The sequence below is a fragment of the Ictalurus punctatus genome, chromosome 2 (assembly GCF_001660625.3).
Source record: "Ictalurus punctatus breed USDA103 chromosome 2, Coco_2.0, whole genome shotgun sequence".
NCBI lineage: Eukaryota > Metazoa > Chordata > Actinopteri > Siluriformes > Ictaluridae > Ictalurus > Ictalurus punctatus.
This window is the reverse complement of record NC_030417.2, coordinates 11,686,824-11,711,555: the sequence shown is the minus strand read 5'-3', so window position 1 is coordinate 11,711,555 and position 24,732 is coordinate 11,686,824. Positions and strand designations below refer to the sequence as shown.

The 24,732-nt window shown below is 38.1% G+C and overlaps 2 protein-coding genes across 2 annotated transcripts; one reads left to right on the top strand and one right to left on the bottom strand.

Annotated features, from left to right (window-relative positions):
- Positions 1-11,602, bottom strand: pex3 (peroxisomal biogenesis factor 3). Its single transcript, NM_001201126.1, is given in 12 exon segments — positions 1-217; positions 469-565; positions 682-804; positions 907-977; positions 2,452-2,602; positions 7,988-8,042; positions 8,168-8,234; positions 8,318-8,439; positions 8,534-8,577; positions 9,188-9,269; positions 9,357-9,488; positions 11,506-11,602. Coding segments are annotated over 12 exon segments (1,101 nt in total). The 5' UTR covers positions 11,579-11,602; the 3' UTR covers positions 1-133.
- A 2,084-nt stretch (positions 11,603-13,686) lies between these two features.
- adat2 (adenosine deaminase tRNA specific 2) lies at positions 13,687-24,732 on the top strand. The gene is made up of 6 exons (XM_017460573.3): positions 13,687-14,302; positions 14,385-14,489; positions 16,402-16,552; positions 16,980-17,086; positions 20,826-20,898; positions 21,066-24,732. The coding sequence occupies exons 1-6, from the start codon at positions 14,195-14,197 to the stop codon at positions 21,176-21,178; spliced, it is 657 nt and encodes a 218-aa protein (XP_017316062.1). The 5' UTR covers positions 13,687-14,194; the 3' UTR covers positions 21,179-24,732.

Here is a 24,732-nt window from a genome sequence, read left to right as displayed (position 1 = left end):
GAAACTGCAAGCCATTTATGACACAGCTTTCCACCAAGTGTACGTTCCCCGTCTTTAAGATAAGGGAATAAGGAAACATTGTGCTGTATTGCTCTTTGCAGCTTCAGGAATTTGCCCTCACATTAAACAGTGTTTACTTCTGCAGTTCATGAGGGTTGCTGAAAGCTTCATAAACATTGGCTGCAAATTCTTTCACTTGTTCCGTCATTAAAAGATCCTGCAAGATAAAAAAAACAAAACAAATCAAAAGCAATCACTAGTGATGATGCTACACATTAGTATATATCAATATAAAATAATCGTCTGTTTGTTTTCTTTCATCCAGGTCATTGGAGAATTTCATCACTCATCTTTAAGGCTTTAACTTGCTTCAACTTTAACTTGCTTTAAGGCTGTATAGTGTTAAGGCTGTATCTTGAAAACCAACCCAATGAAAAGAAAACTGAAAACCTCAATGGTCTATCGTACCTGGACAAACTGACTGGGGACTTCACTGCATATGGAGTGAATCTGTCCATTGGCGATAGGAATTATTTTGGCGAGTGGGAGACTTACATGTAAGAGACTGGAAAACAATGGGAAACATTTGAACTTTTTTAAAAAAAAATAATAAATAAGTAAATAAATAAAAAGAAGAAAGATTAAATAAAGAAACATACAAACGCATAACTAATTCCTGACCTATCAGATGTGCTGCTGGGGGTGGAGTCTCCTTGAGGGGGGCAAAAAAACTCTGCCATGTTGTCAAGAAAACGGCTGAAGCCCCGGTTCAGGCAAGCACCGAGTATGGTACTGAAATCTGGGCTAACATCATAAGATTCAGAGACAAAAATCAAACAGATACCAATTAAAAATGTATTCCACAGTATGCATCGTTAAATTAAAAATATCATAGTTTTTACATACTTCTCAAGCATGTCCCTGGTTTCGTTTAGTAGCTTTATTGTTGTGACATCATTCTCCGTCAGACCACAAGCCTGTAAGTTGCAAAGACATGCAAGCCAAAGTGTAAAATTCACACACAGTCCCCTCCGAAACTACTGGAACAGCAAGGGCCATTCATTTGTGTTTCTTGTTACCCAGGTGTGTCATGTTACATTGACTGTTTAAGCAATAAACGACTCAGAACATCTACTCTTGGTTTAAGCCTTCAGTTTCACCTGTGATGACTGCATTTGCTGTTAAAAATGGATAAGCCAACATGAAGATCAGAGAGCTGTCAACGGGATAAAAACCAGGTATTTTGAAGCTGAGAAAGAACTGTATATCGAACTCACTGTTTTCAATAAACAAAAGAAAATGTTTGATTTCTCTGCTTCTTACTGAAGTAAGGTGCCACGTTACGTGCAGCAAGGTCCCGCTGACCCCCCCTTATGATAATAAGTGCATTATTTTCATATAAAAGCACAGTGTGGAGTGTATTATTCAGTGATTTCCCATCGACTACAATGTTTCATCTATTAACTAACAACATTTTAAAGTTTTATAAGTCAGATTTAATGTTGTGGAACGTCTGAGAAACAGGGTTGTTCCTGTTCTCACTTACTTTATAGGTGCAATAAACAGTCATTCACTTACTCAAAAAAAGCACTCTGCCATTCTACCAAGAAACCAGAAAGCGCAAACTCGCTTGCTGGGAAACTTTGTAAAGCCCATAGACACTTGAGACTCCTTCCATAATGTTAAATAAATGTCTCTTTAAAAAAAAAAAAAAAAAAAAACACAACTTCCACATCCTCAATTTTCTTTTTTTTCAGGTTTTTCAAATACATTTATTATTAGAATTATATTATTATTATGCAGAGCATCCACTCTATAAGTCCCTTTGCATGAGAACGTATTAGAACCAGAGCGTTAATGGAAACGTGTTGTTTATGTTACTGGAATGACATCTCTATTGAAAGGCTCCTGTGTAATATTGAGCCTCCAATGGGATGCAGTGAAAAAATATAAATCTACTCAAGTAAAACAGTGGATGTGTGAATGAAAACCTTTTCAGAAGCTGCTGCAGAAGACGTTGAAAGCCACTTTGTCGCAGTAATATTATATCACCGTTTAAAGAAACCTTTTGGGAGTTTTGAGATGCTGACCAAATCAGCCTTGATGAACTGACAGAAACAGACTACAGCAAAACTAAAACCTGCTTTTCAGTCATACTAACTTGTGCAAACAGTTACTTTCCCCGAAGTCCATTTCAGCATTCCTGCAGCTCAGTTTGCCCCATTGTTCACAAAAGTTTTAAAAGTGTGACAGGCTTTTTATAACAAAGTATGTTTTAATGTTTTAATTAAATATGTTTTAATAAATGTTTAGTTCAGCAGGAAATGTTCTGCAGAAATGTGTAGTTCTGCAGAAATGTGTAGTTCTGCAGAAATGTCCAGCAGAAATGAAATTGGGGAGAGTATGTTTTAATAATAATAATAATTTGACCATGTGAGCTCTCTAATATACCTGATCAGCTAACGGGTCCTCCTCATCAGCCATCATGTAGCAGGTCAGCGTTCTGAACTTGGACGAGACCGAGTTTTCCTCCACTAGCTGTCTGATTTGAATTATGTGCTGCTCAAGTTCCTGCAGAGATAGACTCTGCTTCAAAGAGATCCTGAAAAAAAAAAAGTTTGCAAAATTGTTTACAAATAAACACAAAAGTATAAATTGCATAACTATTCACACCTGGTTGTCATTAGAAGTCACATACTTAGTTGAATGAAGGTCACCTGTGTGTAATTAAAGCGTTACGTTATCTCAGTGTGAATACACATGTTCCTGGAAGGTCCCCAGTGTTTTCACACTTCAGTCCGTTCAGACTTTGCTGAGAATGAGGAGCAGAAAGTAGTTTTACTACTTATTGTACAAGAGATACACTTGTTTTTATGTCCAAAACATGAGCAGCACCCCCTAGTGACCAACTTGAGGGTGACTAAGGGAACTTCAATTAAAATTTCATGACCACCTCATCTCAATGCTAACCCTATCAAATTCCTGCTGCAAGCTGACTGGCCAATGACAGCAATGTTTCTTTAAAGTAATTATGTCATCATCAAAAATTCACTTACAGATTAGCACAATGATACAGCGTACAACATTCCAGCTCAATCGGACTTACGGTTCCTTTAGAAAGAGTTATCTGACCCATGAGTTACAGTCGTTTGAATCAATTAGGCTCCACCGATGAAGAATTGAATGATGTGTGGCAGAGACATCGTTTAGCAATATCGACGTGTTTTAATGATTATTGAGGTTCACACTCTGCCAAGTAATTGGACCTCAACTTTGTGAAAACAGAGCAAAAAATCCTAGGAATAATTCGCAAAAGTAGAATTTGCATATTATGCAAATTAGCAAAAAAATAAATCTTGGAAGAAGTGAGTGGGTGTGACCTAGCCGAATTTCGCTGAAGGCAATGAATAAGAGAAAAAGGATTTTGACTGTATGACTTTTGAGCTAAAATGTAAACACTTGTGCTATAGTGCGACCATCAGGCCACTGATGTTCCATATGACAATTAATTTACTAAAATACAGCACCACAGACAATAAAGAAGTCAATATATTACAATAAAGACATATTACAATTAAATGACTGCTAAATGTTTTACTGTAGCTCCAAATTAATCATTTTATTAAATGAACATCTGACGTGAAATAGAATACAAGGTCAGACTGACAGACTGATGCTGCCATCTTGTGGTGTAATACTATACTATACTACAGACCATGTTTTAAAAAGGGACAGCTCGTGATGGGTATGGTAGCCATAATTCCACACCTTTATGCACAACATAATGAGCTGGTACATGAACATGCTTCTCAGGTTTGTGACAGTAGCTCAATTCTAACACTGTCATGATAGTCATGAAGATCAAGGAGCCATTGTAAGTCCAGGACAAACTTCCAGAAACATATTAATCAAGGTTTGGTTAAAAAACAAAATCCCAAATTTGAACTATTAAACCCTACATTTAAAAAAAAAACAAAAACAAAACAGAATCTGGCTAGAAGTTGGTCCACTAAAAGTCAGTGACCATGTAAGGAAGGCATTAGTCAGAGAAGCTGTTTCTAGCTGTTTCAAACTTCAGACCAGACACGCCGCAAAGCCAGGCTCTTTATGGAAGAGTGGTGAGAAATTGAACTGTCTGGCCTGATGGAAACCCAACATCAGCCTGAACACCATTCCCACAGTGAAGCATGGTGGTGATCACATTGCATTATGGGGATGCTTTTCAGCAGCAGAAACTTGGAAACTGGTTGTGGTTGAGGGTATTATGGGATTGATGTCACCAAATACAGGCCAATCCTAGAAGAAAACTAAACCTGATGACATACCTGGCCGAGTACTCAGGGAATGTGCTGATCAGCTTGCAGATGTCCTCACAGACAACTTCAACATTTCGCTGAGCCAAGCAGATGTCACTGTGTACTTCAAGATGACCGCCATCATCCCTGTGCCAAAGTAATCATCTGTGTGCTGCCTAAATGATTTCTGGCCTGTTGCATTCATGCCTATCATCATGAAGTGCTTCGAGCAGCTAGTCATGAAACACTTAAGAGCAGTGTGTTGGGCAGTCTTCCCACCACACTGGACCTATTTCAGTATGCCTACCATCCCAACCGTTCAACAGAGGACACCATATGTGCTTACCATCCATCTGTCTCTAACCCATCTAGATGAAAAGGAAAATTATGTAAAGATGCTGTTCATAAACTTCAGTTCAGCATTCAGCACAATTCTCCCACAATAACCGACAACAAAGCTGAGTTTGCTGGGTTTAAATGCCTCCCTCTGCAACTGGATCCTGGACTTTGCCCAGGAGACCCCAGTCCGTCAGGATCGCCAACTCCACCTCCAGCGCCAGCACACTGAACACCGGCGCCCCCCAGAGCTGTGTGCTCACTCCACTGCTGTTTACCCTGCTGACTCATGACTGTCTTGCAAAGTTCAGTCCTAATCATATCATCAAGTTTGCTGATGACACTACAGTTGTAGGTCTCATCAGTAACAATGATGAGTCAGCATACAGGGAGGAGGTGAACCAGCTGGCAGAATGGTGTAGAGACAACACTATCTCTTCATGTTGAGAAGACTAAAGAGATGATTGTCGACTTTAGGAGAACCCAAGTGGACCACTCACCAACGCACATCAACGGAACAACTGTGGAGAGAGACAAAAGCTCCAAGTTTCTTGGTGTGCACATGACTGAAGATGTCTCCTGGACTCTCAACACCACCTGCCTAATCAGGAAGGCCCAGCATTACGTCCACTTCCTGCAGAGGCTGAAGAGAGCCAGACTCTCCCTCCCATCTTCACCTCCTTCTACAAAAAGACGATAAAGAGCGTCCTGACCAGCTGTCTCACTGTGTGGTAAGGGAACTGCACTGCCTCCAACCACAAGACCCTACAGTGAATTGTGAGGACATCTGAAAAGATCATTGGGGTCTTTACCCACCATCGACAACTCCTTCAACAAACACTGCATCAACAAAGCCATCAGTAGGGCTCCAACTAATGATTATTTTCATAATCGATTAGTTGATCGTTTCTTTTTTCAATTAACCTGATTTGGGGGGGGGGGGGGGGGGGGGACAACAAACTTTCAGTACCATTTTATGTTTATTTAACATAAAATCCACAAACTGAGTATTACAAACATAAACTTCAGACTAAAACTTTACACAACTGCTTGTCTAAAACAGAAAAGAACCCAATACACACAGATACACACCGGAATATATATTATTAATTTAGGACTGTAGTTTAATTCAGTGCCATAAAAAATGCATAAATACATAAATAATAGTATTTATGCATTACTTTTTATGGATGCACAAAAAGCACAGAATTCAACTACAGTCCTAAATTAATAATAAAAACTCACTTTCACTGCACCTTGTGATTTCTGCTACTCGCTGCCTTTAGTCATATTGTTTTACTTGTCTTTACTTTTGATCATAATGTTTTAATTAGACTTTACAAATCTTACTCGTGCTCCCACTGTGTATCAGCGCGTCTACACTGCACGTGAGGAGCAACGTGGGCTCGTTACTAACACATCACTTCCGTTATAATAAACGACAGAATTTACACTGCAAGCACACATACACAACATAATGACAACAAACTTAAATTAAACTAAACCTTTTAAGCAGCTTACAGCAGTTTCCCCTGCTCCTTACACATAGTGCAGCATTTTACACATAAACATAAGTTTGTGCATCACTGTTTGATCTCCGCAGTGTTTAATACAAAATGCTCCCCTGCCTTAGAGGACTTTCTTCCTCAGTCATGTGATGATTACTACTTCATCTGATGGTGACTGAGGTCGTGTTGGGAATAAAAGGTAACGTTGACAAACAGTAAACTGTAGAAAATCATTGTTCGTGACTGTGGGTATTAGTTAGCGGCGTCGCATTACATGCGTATGACGTCATGCGCCGTCGACTATGAAGCGGCTTATATTTCCGGTTAGTAAAATAACCGCTAGTGTTCTATTTGAGACAATATTGCCTTTCTAAAATTCATACACTAGACGGTAGAGTACACAGTGCATGGTGCAAGTGTATAGTACGTCATTTGGGACACAATTTCAGTATTTACTCTCCGAAGCGTGTTTTCAGAACAGACGTAACGTAGTGAGTAAATGTACCCTCTGCCATGTGCAGACCGACTAATCAATAATTAGATTCGTTGACAACAATTTTCATAATCGATTAGTTGTTGCAGCTCTAGCCACCAGTATTTCGGACGACCCCTCTCACCCTTTTCGTGGACTTTTCGCCCTCCTACCAACTGGCAGAAGGTACAGGAGCATCCGTGCCACAGCCAGCACACTCCGCAACAGTTTCTTCCCTGAGGCAGTCAGATTACTCAACAGCCTGTTGTCTCCCAATGCTCACTTGGGCTAGTCAAACACCTAACCCAGTAAGACTCAGTACATGTACCTTTACATAGCTGCATCAGTCACTTTATACTATGGAACTCATTTGTGCTGCCAGTATTGCCGCTATACTTGTGCTGCTATATTACTCAATAGCTTATAGTTTACAGTCCATGTACTGTGTATCTACTGTCCTGTTCTGTGTATTTATTGTTTTTCACTCGTCTCACACTGTTGTATATTTGCTCTTTATGTAGTCTTGCGTACTGTTCTGTGTTGCACCATGGTCCTGAAGAAACATCATTTCATTCCAACGTACACAAGCTATATAGAGCAGTGACAATAAAAACCCACTTGTCTTGACGACACATTACAGTGTGCAAAAGAACTGAAATGGAGGAACTTCCAACAGGACTACAGTCCTAATCACACTGCCAAAGTTACACTGGCGAGAATGTGAAAGTTTTAAATCAAAGGGGTGAATACTTATGCAAGGTTTAACATTTTGTAGTTTTACATTCACCAACAAAAATTCTGAGAAAGTTCAAGCTTCTAGTGTCCCTGATCATTACTACATTTCAGATAAAGACACTATGGACTAAAAGAATGAAAAGACTAGAGGTTGACCGAGTGATCCACACCGATAGTTTTTCCCGGTTGCATGGGTTGCGGGAGCAGCTGAGAAGGGTCCGCTGTCATTTTACAGCATGAGAGCGGTCTCTAGAGGCGAAATAAAAACTATTTTAAACTAATTTTGTTGTGCTAGTTGAAGTGTTGTTTAAAAATTAATTTTGGATGTCTCTATTTTTATTTGTTATTTGGAGTGTTACGTTTTGGTTCAGTTTGGATGTGCATCTTTTATTTACTTTAATATTTATTACTACTAAATATACTGATATATTTCTTTCATTTTTAAAAAAGTATAGTACTGTATTTTTGTAATAAAGTTCAGTAATATTTTACTTTGAGTGTTATATTTATATTCAGTATCAATTAAAAAAATTAACAGTTTATTAATCGGTTATCGGCATGTCGGTACTGCCCAACTTAATTATAGGTATCGGTAAAATCCACTATCGGTCCACCTCTAAAAGGGACTATAAAAGCCTTACGGTCCTAGGATTTCCTGCACTGCTTTCTTCACCACGGTGACCAGCTCAACCAGCCCTGCACAAACAAACAAATGAACAAAAGCCAAAACAATGATGTAAATGATTGTCATTCTTCAGCCAGAGTTAGAAACAGAAATTATAGGCATGCTGACAAAAGCAGGAAATTAAAGGTTCTCTTACCGTCTCCCAGAAGGTGTTGGATACTTGACAGATACTTCTGTTGGACTTCAGGAGGAGCCAAAGGCATCTAAGAATTCAAATTTACACACATAGAGCATACATCTACCAAAGTCATTTTTACTGCAAGAAAAATAGGTATAGAGAATTTACCGTTCCGTTTTTAGTTACAGAGTTGTCCAGATACAAGTAGCCACCGATGATGTTGAGCTGAACACGTAGTAACACCACCAGCATGCAAGTACTATAAACAGCTACAATGCTTCGAGTGAAACCTAGTGGGTGAAGGCAAGCAATCATATGACAACACGATACAAATATGAATGCATTTATTCAGTTTTTCATACATGAGACTGAATTTAAACTTACTGATTGTTTTAAGATCCTCCCAAATCTCAATTTTGTTAGCTGGCCTAATAGAGACACTTCAGTCAGTTATAGTGTTAAAAAACAACAACAACAACAACAACAAAAAAAACATGATGCATTAACATATATCATGGTGTAAGATCAAGACTGGATTGAAATGCCCAGAGTTGATTTATAACTGATTAAATCCTTATCCATCTGGGACATAGTATACATGAGGAGAACAACACTTCATGGATGTGTTTATACTGAAATAGCTGTGATGCGCTTAGCGATTTGTGGGTAAACGGCGTATTTTCGCTGACGCAACACGGACGCCACTGTTATCGCAGATGACATTTAATCTCAAACATTAAAGATAACGGTTAAGTTTTTTTTAAGCTACTAAAAAAAAAAGAAAAAAAAAAAAGATCAAGAGCTTTGTTTCTCACTTGCCATTTGAGATTCAAGGTCATATTAATGAGACGTTAGACTCCAGAATGCAATGCGGCCGTAAGAAGTGATTACAGTTGACAGCGGTATTAATATGAAAGTTTAAGAATGTACAGAATAACAAATAAGGAACAATGTTAATTGCAATGTTAATGTTGCTTTAAACAGGATTGATAAGCGAGACTGGATCACAGATCCAAACCATCATGAGTTGCTCCTCACCTGGACTTCAGCAGTTCCGTGAGACTCTCAGAGTTCAGGTGGTGTATGATCGCCTCTCTCAGGGTAGGGAGCAAGGACAACACTGCAAGTAAAGCCATACGGATATTTACAGACGGAAGATCAAAGATAAAGCATTTTTGGCAAAGACACTGTGTAAAGTAATTCTAACCCGTCATGTTACACGTTCTCTGGTTACTCTCGAAATGGAACTGCCTCCGAGCCTGAGCGATGTACTCCGCCGTCTCCCGCTCCTGCATCTCCTGGAGTTTTCTTTGGGCGTATTTCCCAAGTAGGTACACACCTGGTGTGTAAGGTCAGGAAATCAATTTACTTTTATATTATATACACTCAAGAGCACTTTATTAGAAACATAATTGCAACTATCTAAATCAGCCAATCGTGTATCAGCAGTGCAACGCATACAATCATGCAGCTACAGACCAGCAGAGGAAAAAATGTGATCTCAGTGACTTTAGCCGTGGCATGGTTGTTGGTGCTAGAGAGGTTAAAGTATTTATATAACTGAGGATCTCCTGGGATTTTCAACACAGCAGCGTTTACACAGAATTGTGCGAAAAACAAAAAACATCCAGTGAGCAGCAGTTATGTGGATGGAAACGCCTAGTCGATGAGAGAGGTCAACGGAGAATGGCCAGACTGGTTCGAGATGACAGAAAAACAACAGTAACGCAGATAACTACTCTGTACAATTGTGGTGAGCAAAAAAGCATCTCAATACACACAACACGTCGAGCCTTGAGGCGGACGAGCTGCAACAGAAGAAGACCACGTCGGGTCTGTCAGCCAAGAACAGCCAAGAAAAATGAGGCTGCAATGGGCACTAATGATGGGAAGTTCGGATCACTTTACTGACTCGGATCTTTGAATCTCGTTCAGCAAAATGAACGAATCTTGTTACGAGTCATTTCGTTCATTTCAGCACAAAATAATTAAAATGTTACATGTTAAATTCCCCGACACAACTAGTACTTAATAAACTATAAAATAAACTATAGGCTAATGCAACCAAGGCCGAATTATGAGAAACAGAAATGATTAATTAATAGCATAGCTGGTCTTCATGCTATGAAGTCTGTTAGATCACCTTACCTCCCAATCCGAGTCGTTCTTTCTTTTGTCACGTCTGTTCCCCGGAAACAGAAATGATTAGTTCACCTCTAGAGACTTCAGGTTCGAGTCGTTCGTTTGTCCTGTGACCGCCCCATAGGCTGAATGCAGTGGAGCGGTCACGTGATAAACGAACGACTCAAACCCAAAGACTCGAGAGATTAACTAATAATTTCTGTTTCCTGTACAGAACCTATGGGGATGTTACAGCGCATGAGCGGTCAAAAATGAACTAATCACTCTCTGAGACAACTCGTTGTTTCCGAGTCATATTAAAGATTCGTTCAAAATGAACGAATCGTTCATGAACGACACATCACTAGTGGGGACAAGCTCACCAAAACTGGACAGGTGAAAACTGGAGAAACGTAGCCTGGTCTGATGAATCTCGAGTTCTGCTAAAGCACACAGATGGTCAGGTCAGTATTTGGCACCAACAGCATGACTCCATGGACCCAACCTGCCTTGTGTCAACAGTCCAGACTGGTGGAAGGGGTGTAAATGTGTGGGGAATGTTTTCTCAGCACACTTTGGGCCAGAATCTCAAAGGGATGTTTCCAACATCTTGTGGAATCCCATGTATTAGTACAGTGTTGCTAATAAAGTGCTCAGTGAGTGTACAATAATCGAATTAATCGGATCAGAAGCCAGGGTCTGAATGTGTCAGTATATTGTCATCAGCTATGAAAACCTAATATAATCACTCATCAACAAAGACATCACTGTAAGTCGTATATAATTTGGTATTATTCCCTTAAAAGCAGCAGGTGGTAATTACTGGCAATCAATAATTAACACTAGGTGTTTGGAGCAAACGTATGAACATTTTGCATACAATTTCTGACGTCACAACTCTATTAAACGTCCTGATGCTTAACGCTTAATCACTTGAATGAAAGTTTGCACTGATTTTCCATTCCTAGCTGTGAACCAAGTTAGATAAAATTGATTAGGGAAAGCTAGTAGCTACAGCCAGAACAACAAACAACCCTAATAAATCATTTCAAAGTCAAAATACTACTCCAGCAGCTCGTTTTTAGATTTTTACTTATTTAAATGTATTGTTTCGTACAACAGCATACGCTTTCGGATAAAACAGCAGCAGCAGTTGGCTACATGTAAAACTGTGGCTAGCTAGCTAACTAGCTTTACCCAGCGCGAGCGCGCGCGCGTGTATGTGTGTGTGTTACCTCCAGCAAAAGCTCCGGCGATAATAAATTTCCTTTTATGACGCTTGATAAAGTTCCACGTAGAAGACAACATTTTAAAATAAAAAAACACACCTTCGATTTACAGAAACGCTTAAAGTAAACAGGATTAATAATAAGTTTCTTGTTCAGACAGAACTAGCAGCAATCCACTCAACATGAGCAGAAGATCAGTGACACGGTTGCCAGATCCCTCTAAATCCTACTGTAGGGGGTGTGGTATAGTGTTTAGTGGTGTAGGACGACATTAACACCCTCAAACAAAATGACGTCAAAGAGCCTAACACACTCGACTTGTGCTGTAGGCTACTGTCTAGTAAAATTTTAGAGTAAATCCACTAATGAAGTTGAAAAGTTTCAGCCCAACTACCCCAAAACAAAACAATCACAGAAATTCTAATGGTTTCCACTACAAATACTATCCATTAACCATCAGAGCAATTACTAGTGGTATTTAATGGTATCCACTAGACATAACCTGTCACCAATAGAAGGCTACAAATTATCAGTGGAGACCCATAGGACCATTAGAGTTTCTAGTAAACCGGTACGATTCCCATTATAACAATTATAACCATTACAAATTCTAAGAGCGTTTCTGTTTTTTTTATTTTAGTTTTTAATTTTTTAGCAGGGTAATCCCAAAATCACACTTGCAACTAGCATTGAAAATTGGGAACAAGTATTTCACATGTATTTATGATATACGGAAATGATGTCTTTGGAATGGAGGAGGAACCGGAGTGCCTGGAGGAAACCCCAGCAGCACGGAGAAAAACATGCAAACTCCGCACACACAGGGCAGCGGCAGGAATCAAATCCCCAACCCTGGAGGTGTAAGGTGAATGTGCTAACCACTAAGCCACCATGTGCCCTACTGTAATATATATGTGACAAAATAAAATCTTTCTTAAAACTAAATTTTGGGTTCCAGCCAAATTTTTAAACTATCCCAATCTGGCATCTCTGCCATTCCCTCCTAGACTGTTCAAACATTCTAAATTTTACATTCTAATACCACTGAAATGAGCCACATGCCAATTCCAGGAAAATGCCTCAACAAATATCCAAATATCTATTAAGTGCGAATTGATACTGAATGACCATAACCGTCTTAAAATATCCCCCAAATACAAGTTTAGCTTCTGGATGTAAATTTAAGGAATAACCTACAGTATATTACACTGATACAATTTATCATTAGATTTCCTGTTAGCGCGAACCAGTCTGGTTATTTTCCTCTGACTTCTATCATCAACAAAGTGTTTCTGCAGAAATGCAACTCCCTGGATTATTTGTTTGTTTATTTGTTTGTTTGTTTCGCACCGTTCTGTGTAAGCTCTAGAGACTTCTATGTGAAATTCCCAGAAGATCAGCAGTTCTGAAATACTCAAACCATATATTAAATATATTTAGATATATTTCTACAATATTTTGCTCTTAAATCTCCATCGCAGTAGAGCTCTTTGACTCTCAGTGAATACTTTTCTACTTTTATACACTATGGTCAAAAGTATGTTGACACTCGAATATCATACCCACATGTGCCCATTCCGGCCAAAAGTATGTGGACACCTAACTATCATACCCATATGTGCCCATTCCAAAACCATGAGTTCTTCCACCTTCCAACCTCAACACACCATGTTGTCATAGAGTTCACTTTGTGCACTTTGTGTCATGCTGGAACAGGTTTGGGCCTCTTAGTTCCAGTGAAGGGAAATTATAACACTACAGCTTACAGAGACGTTCTATACAATTGTGTGCTTCTAACTTTGTGGTAACAGTTTGAGGAAGAACCACATATGGGTGTGATGGTCAGGGATGCACATACTTTTGGTCATATAATTTATGTAGAATAGCTTTTTTAAACATCTTTTTCTGATATTCCAGTATATGTATCACTAAATTCTCTATGTGAATTTAACAGGTTCATTTGTTTATTATATTTGGCAGTGTTTAAGGTAGGCTATATGTTATAAGTGATAAGGAACTTTCTGGGAAGAAGTCATGCAGTTTTCCAATGTACATTAACGAAGAGATTATTCCAATAAAATACTGCAGGTTGTTTAGAAACAAAAGTTCGTTGAAGGATTTTCCTTGTGGTGTCTTTAAGTTTGACAACACGTCTTCTGTCTATGGCAATACAGATGATGACGCAATAAATGTGCGACGTGGACGGCGCTGTAATATTTGGATTCTAGGCTCCGTCGTGTGTTTAAGAAACAACTAGAAGTATTTGCTGAGCTGCATTGCACATTACATGTAAATCAGTGTAATGTGGCGATTAATCTATTAAATAAATAAATAAATAACCGCACTTTTTATTTATTTATTACGTAGCTGTTACAAACAATACAGCTTTTACTTCATAATCCCGAGACATGCAACATGCTCTTCCATTTCACGAGGCTAAAAGGACTACTGACTTTCCACAAGCTCTTATTTACTTAATAATTCTTATTTAGTTTCACTGTTTTGCTGTGAATGCTCGGGTGTACTGCTGTGATTAATTTCCCCTGTCTGGTCCTTCTTTTATGTTCCTTGATGGGAAAGCATCACGTACTTATCGTTCCTCTTTCCACTGGATGTTGTGCGCTTGCTCTGTATGATCTCGAGTTTAGTAATAGAAAGTCTGCTTTAATATAGTTTAATAAAAACATTTTTCGAGATGCGAACAGACCATACGGACCATACGGAAATACATGTCATAAATGGGATTTTCCACCAGCCCTCAGACAGTGAGGTTCAGAGATGGATGTCCAGTGCGTTTAACATGGTACTGCTGTCCTGCTTTTTACACTTTACTCTCAATTTCTGATCAGATTTATTATTAAAACAGTATGTTTCATATTTAACAGGCGATAGATGCTCTTGAAAATGGTGAGGTGCCAGTTGGATGTCTTCTGGTGTACAACGATATTGTTTTAGGCAAAGGAAGGAATGAGGTGAACGAAACAAAAAATGTAAGTAATAAATCTAGCTCTTGTTGGCTTTGTTATTCAGAATTTTTTTTTAATTATTATTTTCATGCCACTTGTGATCGAATATCTCATATTTCTTCTTAAAAACCTTTTGAGACAGAAGCATGTTAACAGTTTCCTCAAGAGAGCAGAAACTGGAGCTGAACTGGAATTCTGAGATATGCTTTAAATTTTAATTGTGTTCTGTTCATGTCACAATGAAAAAAAGTTATTTATTTATTATTATTATTATTATTTGACTTAAAGTAGAATCATTCTCAAGAAGAATCCCCCAGCATGAAATGGTATATTCTTGGCTCAATTTCATATATATATATATATATATATATATATATATATATATATATATATATATATATATATATATATAATGCCCATGTTTACCTTTTCATCTCCCGAGTGATGTATTAAATATGTTAAATGATTGGCGATTTGCAGCACGAGACTGTAAAGAGTGACGTGCAGCTTGCAAACTACAGAATAACAAAATAAAACTCCACTTTTATGTACAGACTAGTAGCTGGCTATGGAAAACTCATTTGAGCACATTAAAAGGAAAGTCCACCCTGAACGACTTTAGATCAAATTAACATCTGATCTTCACTGGCCTCAGAGACTGTTGTAATGACATTCTGAGTTAATGTTTTTAACTTAACATCGGTTGGTCTGTTTTCACATTGTAACATTTCCTATGTTACCCACACTGTGATTCGACTAATTGATGATAGTGTTGCAGAGGTTTAATGCTGTGTTTGACTGGTAATTTCCCAGCATCCAGCCATTAAAAGCCAAAGAAAACACCCTCTCATCTTGAAATTCCTACTCATCAACTTGGGTTAGCCTTCTCAACTTCGAGTTCCTTCCCTGTTTTCAGAGTGACGTCAAACTAACATGGCTGCTTACAGCATCAACGGAAAACACAGCAGAACGTCTTACCTTTAAATGAGTTATACTGTATATACATGTGTTAGCTTTAGATCAATCGACATAGACGTATTCTCGTGTTAAATTTATAACACCGACTCTATAGTCAATGTTATAGATTTAAACAATTTTTACAGTCGACCTACCACTTATGTTGCAACTCAAATGTCGCGTCATCCAATACCTAAAGCTATTGGTACGGCAGTGCTTTAATCCTTTGGTACGTTCAGCTCGCTCCCCTCCTCATTATGTACACTTTGCTCAAAAGCTTTAACTTTCACATTAGCATCAACTATCTTGCTGAGCCATGTCTCTGTGCAACTACATACCCAACCACATAGTGTTTTGGAACGTTTGAGTACTGAATGATCATGGTGATTGAGAGAGAGAAAAGAAGGAGCTCTTGCTCTTTAGGATCGAACAGCGAAACGTAATGGTTATCACAGATTTGTTTGCGATTTTTGCAAATTTTTCTCCTCTGTAACTGCGCTATGTCTCGCTATGATGTCAGCATGGCAGACAAATGCAGGTTTCTGACAGGAACAGTGAAAATACAACAATAACCAACAAACTAGCACCAGATTCACTAAGCACATTACAAATATTTCAATGTAAACATATTTAATGTTTCAGCATGGAGTTTTCCATTAAGTATTGGTCCTGCTTGCACTTGAAAATGGCTTCAGCTTTACTGTTTTGAAAAAGAAATCACATCTGATTGCAACAGTGTCATTCCTGAGGTCTAGATTTATCCTGATTTGAATCGCTCTTTAAGTCAAAATTAAATCAACAGTAAAAACTTGATTGAAAAGCGGTGCTCTGTTCGAAGTCCGGGCGTTGGAGGATCACTGTCTGTGAACTAGAAATAAAATATCAAAGTAAATTTGTTTGCAAGATAGGACTTTCCAAGTGAATTAAACAGATGTGCATTTGATTGAAACAAACTTGTGCTTGTTCTGCATTGGACAAGGCTACACGTCATGCAGAAATGGTGGCACTGGACCAAGTGTTAGAGTGGTGTTCTCACAGAGACCTGGACCCAAAGGAGGTGTGTAAGCACACTGTTCTCTATGTGACCGTCGAACCGTGCATTACATGTGCAGCTGCACTGCGTCTGCTGAGTATCCTTTTTTATTTGGTCTCCTTTTTATGCTTTTTTTGTTCAGTCCTAATGTTTTTTTTCTCAGAGGACTTTATTGCTCTGAGATCCTAGAACTGTAATGATCATATTCTGTTTTGTTTAGTCGTATCCTAATGCTTGTATTCTTTCTACATCTAATTAAAATGATATTTAGTAATGGTATCATTTATGGTTATTGATGTACACAGCTTCTTTGTGACCAACTTATTTTCATCCATCTCTCACTACTATAAATAGACACCGATGTACAGCGTTATATATTCCATCCGCAAGCAGAGCCGTTGTTCTGCATGATACAACTAAGCTATGTGTAATTATTTACAAATCTGTTTATATTCAGCACAGATCAATGCCAGACTTTAACTAACAAAAGGGACATAATGTCTTAGTCCTTGACAGTGAGGTAGATGTCCCACTGGTTGTGTACGGGTGTAAGAATGAAAGATTTGGGGGCTGCGGTTCAGTGCTGGACATCTCATCAGGTGATCTTCCCCACACTGGAACATCATTCAAGGTAACATCTTAAAAAAAAAAAAAAAAAAAAAAAAGATTTCTGCAGAGGTTCGTTTCAGTTTCCTTTTTTTTTTTTACATCACAAGATCGATCAAACACTTGTTGTAGCGTTCCAAAAACTTATAATATAATCATAATAGAATTAAATCATAATACTTTGCTGGAATTTTTGCCCCTTCTTCCTGACAGAACTAGTGTAACTCAGGCAGGTTTGTGGGCCTCCTCACTCAGACACACTTTATCAGTTCAGTCCATGCATTTTTTCTACGGGATTCAGGTCAGGGCTCCAAAACATACACTGCGTTGTCTTTTGTTACAACTTTGGAGGTTTGCTTAGGATCATTCAGTACGTTTATGTGGACCACAATCCGATATTAACCCGATTAAGACGATACTCTGATTAAGAAACTAGCATGTAAACAGCGATTTCTGATTACCTTAATCCGACTAAAGTCATACTCGAAGTAAACACAAATCGAATTAAGATGTGTGGAGTATTCCTGTTTTAGTCCCATTATTGGAGTGCATTACAGACATGTACACACCTTAATCACACTATTAACGCTGTGTGGGAGTTTTCACTGCATTTTGTGACAAGACACGGCAGTGTTCAACCGTTTGATGGCAAACAAGAGAGCACAACTGCGTCCCAAACCGTGTACTTACCTGGTGTATAGTAGGCAAAATACATGTATTTCTATATACTATATAGTAGGTAAGTACACGGTTTGGGACGCAGCCCACGGCTTCAAGCAGTTGTCTATTTGCACGTACGCATGACAAATAATTAACTGCACTTGAAGATTTCGTAAAACACCCAAAACTGTATATGGTACCATAATGAAGACGAGCTGTATGTCGATACGTGAAATTCTGGAGGGAACGTCAGACGGCGTGGCGTGGGGACGTAATGACGTGTGCCGTTAATCGATCTATGTTCTATAACATGTAAAACGGAAACACGAAAGGAATAATCTAAAAGTGACTCATGTAAACACCTTAATCACAATATTGTCTTAAAGAATAAGGTCAATATTTAGATTATTGCTGTCCATGTAAACGTAGTCATTTTTCTCATGCTGGAAGACGCAGTTGCTACCAACGTTCTGGTTGATGTTTTGAGACATTCCTTCAGTATTTCTAGATAATCCTCCTTCTTCATGATGCTGTCTGTTTTCTGAAGTGCACCAGTCCCTTTTCCAAGAAAACTCAGCATGATGCTGCCGCCTCCATGCTTCACAGGGAGGATGGTGTTCCGAGGATGAAAAGCCTCACCCTTTTTCTTCCATACTAGAGCTGCAACAACTAATCGATAAAATTGATAGTAATCAATTATGAAAATCGTTTTCAACGAATCTCATTATCGATTAGCTGGTCTGCGCACGGTACGTTTACTCATACGTTACTTCTGTTCCGAAAACACCTATGAGTGGTAGACAAGTTCAAGTGTTGCACTGATGGATGAAATAAACAAAAGATAATTCAGAGAGTCAAATTAAAATAAATAAAATAAAATAAATTTTGAAATGTTTTGATAAAATTTTAAATGTCCAATGTTAATATTAGTAATGTTAAATATTAATAAAATAAAGTAACATATATAGAAATAACTGTTTAAATATATAGCCTATAATTGTTGTGGAATGAGGGGATCCTTGTGGATTGTTCAAAATATGCTAGGGGTCCAGAGCTCACAAAAGGTTGAGAACCACTGGTCTAGTGTATGAATTTTAGAAAGGAAGTATCATCTCAAATGGAACACATTACTTTTTAACTAACCGGAAGTCTAAGCCGTTTCCTACTGTGTGGCGCATAACGTCAGAGTCACCGACAATGACTTTCTTCAGTTTATTGTCATTTTAATGTCAGTTTATTGACGAAATCGTCAAGTGACTGAGGAAGAAAGTGTGCACCCCATTTTATATTGAACACCCTGAAGAAGATCAAACTTTATAAAGTAGAATTTGTGTAGAAGGGAAGCACGACAGTGATGCACAAGCACAAACTTATGTTTGTATCCAAAATGCTCCACTGTATGCAAGGGCTTGGGGAAACTGCTCAAAGTTGCCTAAAAGGTTTAGCTTAATTTAAGTTTATTGTCATTATATGTTGTATTTGTGTGCTTGCAGTGTAAATTCTGTTGTTTATTACAACTGAAGTGATCTGTTAATAACGAGGCAGCGTTGCTTCTCACTTGCAGTGGGAGCACAAGTAAGATCTGTAATGTCTAATTAAAACACTATGATCAAAAGTAAAACAATATGCCTAAAAGCAGTGAGTAACAGAAACCATCAGGTGCAGTGAAAGTGAGTTTTTATTATTGATTTATGACTGCAGTTTAATTCAGTGCTTTTTGTGCATCCATAAAAAGTAATGCATGAATATAAATACTAATTATAAATTATATATATATATATATATATATATATATATATATATATGCATTATTTTTATTGATGCACAAAAGCACTGAATTAAACTGCAGTCATAAATCAATAATAAAAACTCACTTTCACTGCACCTGATGGTTTCTGTAATGTGTTTACTTTTAATCCATAAAAAGTAATGCATGAATATAAATACTAATTATAAATTTTATTTATATATATATATATATATATATATATATATATATATATATATATATATATAAATATATAAATTATATATATATAAATTATATATATATATATATATATATATATATATATATATATATATATGCATTATTTTTATTGATGCACAAAAAGCACTGAATTAAACTACAGTCCTAAATGAATAATATATATACTGGTGTGTGTGTGTGTGTGTGTGTGTGTGTGTGTGTGTGTGTATTGGGTTCTTTTCAGTCTTATATAATTGGACAATCAGTTGTGTAAAGTTTCAGTGTTAAGTTTATATTTGTAACACTCAGTTTGTGGATTTTATTTTAAATAAACGAAAAAATGCTACTGAAAGTTTGCTCCCCTCCCCAATCCGATTAATTGATTAATTAAAATAAATAAACAAACAAATAAATAAATAATCGGCCAACTAATCGATTATGAAACTAATTGTTAGTTGCAGCCCTATTCCATACACAGTGCTGATCATTGTGGTTAATCAGTTACATTTTTGCTTCAACTGGTCAGAGAACGTTCCTCCAAATGGTTTGTGGTCATCTGCACACTTGTTTTTTATGCCAGTCTTGGAGAAGGAGCTTCTTCCTTGTGCGACATTCTTTCAAGCCATGATGACGTAGGGCTCTCTTAATGGTGGATGCACATACTTTGGTAAATGGTATCTCAGCTTTGTTGTTGTTTTGGGGTTCAGACCAAAGTTTGTTCATCCCTAAGAGTTCATTTTTTCAAGAGTTCATCTTCCTGAATGATGAAGTGCAGCGCAGCAAGCCCTAAATGACTTTGTATGGTAACTGAATATAAATACAGCAACGATATGATTTGTAGGAAATATCTGAATAGATGTTTTTGCTTTGCTCCTGATTAGGTTGATTTATATTTATATTTTATATTTACCACAAACTATTCAGTCATTGCCTGAGCTTCATGTGTTCTTGAGATTCTGAATGATTTAAAAAAAAAAAAAAAAAAAAAAAAAAAAAAGCTGATGTATAGCAAGTTTAAATCTATCACTCTTTAGAAACTGTTTAGCTGCCTACATTATCGTACAGTCCGATTCTGTTACTCTTACCTTAACTAATATAAGAACAACATTAATTTACTTTCCATTTGACTTTACAGTGTATACCAGGTCACAGAGCGGAGGAGGCTGTTGACATGCTGAAGACATTTTACAAGCAAGAGAATCCTAATGGTGAGGTTGTCCTTCATGCCATTTAGCCCTCACTATAGCTTCACAACCTAAAGTAAGGGTTAGGGGTTAGGGTTAGTAAGTAAGGTAAAGTAAGGAAGGATGCTGTCACTCCATCAGTAATGTGTTTAATATTTTCCTCCTTTTGCATCATTCTGCCCTCATTACAGTGGCGAATCCTAAAGTAAGGAAAGAATGCATGAGTCCAGCAGGGGGCACTATCACCACGCACACTGAAGCAGCTCCACATGAGGATGATGTAAAAATGGCCGTTTCAGACTGAAATGGAAAAATAAAACCCACATTTCCTTTCCTCCAACTGAAGTCGGGTCAACAGACTGCACCAATATGTGGTTTAAAATGACTTTCGTCTTTGGAAATTCCACTTCCAGAGGTCTCCTCCTTTTCTCTGTCCTTACATCACTCATATGTTATACCGTGAAAACATGCCTGAGCTTTCTTATCAGCTGTTATGCTACTCTGAAAACAGCACCTCAACATCATCAAAAGGTTTTTACAAATCGTAAGTTGACCTGTCAGTAAGGAGCAGATGAGGCAGCAAGTACACAATCCTGTCTCTACACGACTGTGTCTCAAACCACATAGCAATGCTGATCAGTTGAATGTGTGCTTTTGATCTAGTAACCTTAGTAGCTCCAGAATATTCACAGACATGAAGCAGTGTTAACACACGTATATCCCAGTTTTCTTCTGTAAACGGTGCAGAGATCCACTTAAAATTGGTGTTCAGTCAGTCCAGTTTTACACACATTGGTTGTGTTGACCAAAGTATTTGTGATTTACGTTGTGTGCTTCAGCCCTCAGGATTTGACTCTTGGTTTAAAAAAAAGATTTATCATATGTAGAGCGTAGTAGAGAACGTTGTTCCTTGGTCTGTGGTACACGGGTTGTTTAGATGAATGTCAGTGCTGGTAGGATTTCTGTCTGTCATATCATGGGTTGTTGATTATTCATGAACTTTTCAGGCAGAAAATGAATGTAATTTGTTATGTGATGAATAACGGGTACGATCATTCACAACTGTTTGTATATTTTTTTAAATTATGCAATAATAGACATCTTGTTGACAAGAAAATGACAATTTTAGGGCTCTCACAGTAAGAGAGCAAGAACTTTGTTGTAATTACTGCAGACTTTGCTTGCACCAATAGCAGTTTCAAGGCGAGAAGTGAGAAAGAACACGATATCATAAACCAAACCTAAATATATATATGGTCACATATTTATATATTTGTAAAGTGCACAAAATCTGTCTAAGTGCAAGAAATCTGATTTGGAGAATCTTGCTTTGTTAATGATGATAATGAGTCTTTATTGGTCACATATACAGTAGAGCACATTGAAATTGTTTTCTTATCCCAGCCTGTCAGGAAGTTGGGGTCAGAGCGCAGGATCAGCCATGATACAGCACCGCTGGAGCAGAGAGGTTTAAGGGCCTTGCTCAAGGGCCCAACAGTGGCAGCTTGGCAGTGCTGGGGCTTGAACCCCCGACCTTCCGATCAGTAACCCAGAGCCTTAACCGCTAAGCGGTATGTGCACTCTGTCTACTGTTGATGACTTAGATCTGGCTACATGCTGCATTCTGTCTAATGAAACAAAGCCTGACGTTCGCTCTGTTTATCTTTGTAGGCTTTAGAGTACAATCTTTCTAAGCAATAATGACGTAATTATAATAAGTACTATAAATAATATATGAAGGGAAAAAAGCCAGGGAGTCAGTACAGTCTTGAGGAAGTGAAAATTGCAGTGCAGTACACAAAGTTCCCAGAGAAACAGGACGTTTCAAACAAAAGTCCTTTGTCAGCTGTGCAAGTAAAGCACCTCTGAGGCTGTGGTGAAACCAGAAGATATTCACAATGGTTGATGATGAACCGTTTTTGCTGATAGGATTTAAGTCCCCTTGGATGGAAGGGTCATTGCAAATCAATAAAAAGTTATTCTGACTGATTACCTTTATCCTGTATGACGACCATCATCAAAACCAAGGGAATATCTTTAGAAAGAAGCGAGTATATATGATCATCAAAGATGAACTCAAAAATACATTTTAAAAAAAGTATCATCTACAAAGAGCAGTAATAACCTAAAGTCAGTACTTGGAGTGACAAGAGTTCTCCCACTCCAACCTTAACACACCATGTGTTCATGGAGCTCACTTTGTGTACAGGGGCATTGTCATGCTGGAACATGTTTAGGAGAACCACATATATATACTTACACCACATACATATCAGTGGTTAAAGTCTCTGGGTTACTGATCAGAAGGTCAGGGGTTCAAGCCTTAGCACCACCAAAGTGCCACTGTTGAGTGAGGCCCTTAATTGTCTCTGCTCCATGGGCGCTGACCGTGCTCCCTAACCCCTACTTTCTAACAAACTGGAATATGCAAAGAAAAGAATTTCACTGTACTGTAAAGTGTGGCAAATAAAGCCTTCATCTTCTCCTTCCCTTTGAGATTCTAGTCTGTATTCGCATGATTGCAGTGTGTAATTGCTAATTGCTGCAGATTTATCATGTTGCACATTCATGCTGTGAAGCTCCCGTTCTACCACATGCCAAAGGTGCTCCAGTCTGATTCAGGCCAAGTACACTGAATTCACTGTCATGTTCATGGAACCAGTTTGAGATGACTTTGTGACATAGCACACTGTCATGGTGGAAATAAATACATGATTGGTAAATTGTGGCAAAAAATTGATGCATGTGGTATTCAAACAATGCTAGATTGGTATTAAGAGGACATTCCTTACACCATTACACTACCACCACCACCACCGACCTGAACTGTTGATGTAAGATTCATGCTGCATCTGCATGTCACAGCAGAAACTGAGATTCATCAGAACATTTTCCCAGTCTTCAACTGTACAGTTTGGTGAGTCTGTGCGCATGATAGCCTCAGACATGTAAGATTTTATTATTACTATGCTAATTCATGCGCGAGAACCCTTCAGATCACGTTCAGTTTGTCGCCTCTGCGTGAGAGAGCGATGGTGTTAATGAGAAGACTACAAGGTGTTGTTCTGCAGTTGATGTGCTGATGGAGAGCGCCCACAGAAACACACACACACACACACTTGAAACATACATAAACATTTCCTAAGAACAATCAAACAGGATGCTGGCCTAGTGGACGTAATTAATACAAAGTGAGAAGTTAAAATGGAGCACTGTTCCTTCTGTAAATATAATTAACTCAGTACTGGAACTCTGCATCTATCATTTTTTTTAAACATGAGCTGAGAGGATGATTAAACAGGATTGGGAGAGGGTGAAGATTTTGACAGTCTGGTTTTGGGATGTCAAGAGTTAGCACTTAATTTTAACAGTTGGAGCTGTTTTCTCTCCTCTTCTGCAGTTTGACAGACGTTATTACACTGCGCTATGCTGACTTACTCATTTGGATGAATCTGTCATGAGGTGATTGCTGTTTCTTGCCGAACTAAGAACATTTCCTGCTCAGGCCTGGAATGCATATGTTTCTCATTAAGAAAATGTCCAGCATAGCACTGTGAAATTGTTATCTTTGCAGTAGGCTGTGTTTGAGAAAGCAGAAGTTAAAAAATCCAAATATGCTACAAAAATATGGTTTACACTCAGAAGCCCTCAAATGTGGGTGAATTAATTAAAGAAGCATAGGCCAAAATGGGCTTCCACCCTGATTTGAAAGACTAATCTCCTGATATTGGAGATATTTGGATGCAGTGAAACGTGGCACAACCAGATATTAAGTTTGGGGGGCAATTACTTTTTCACACGGGTGATGCAGGGGTTGCATATCCCTTTTTTTGTTCAATAAATGAACTGATCATTGTA

Bases quoted from the DNA above. Each gene is read 5' to 3' on its own strand.
- adat2 (XM_017460573.3), top strand. From the start codon at position 14,195: ATGCGAACAGACCATACGGACCATACGGAAATACATGTCATAAATGGG. The intron at 14,303-14,384 runs GTACTGCTGTCC...CATATTTAACAG, and splicing joins TGTCCAGTGCGTTTAACATG to GCGATAGATGCTCTTGAAAA. The intron at 14,490-16,401 runs GTAAGTAATAAA...GCATTGGACAAG, and splicing joins AGGTGAACGAAACAAAAAAT to GCTACACGTCATGCAGAAAT.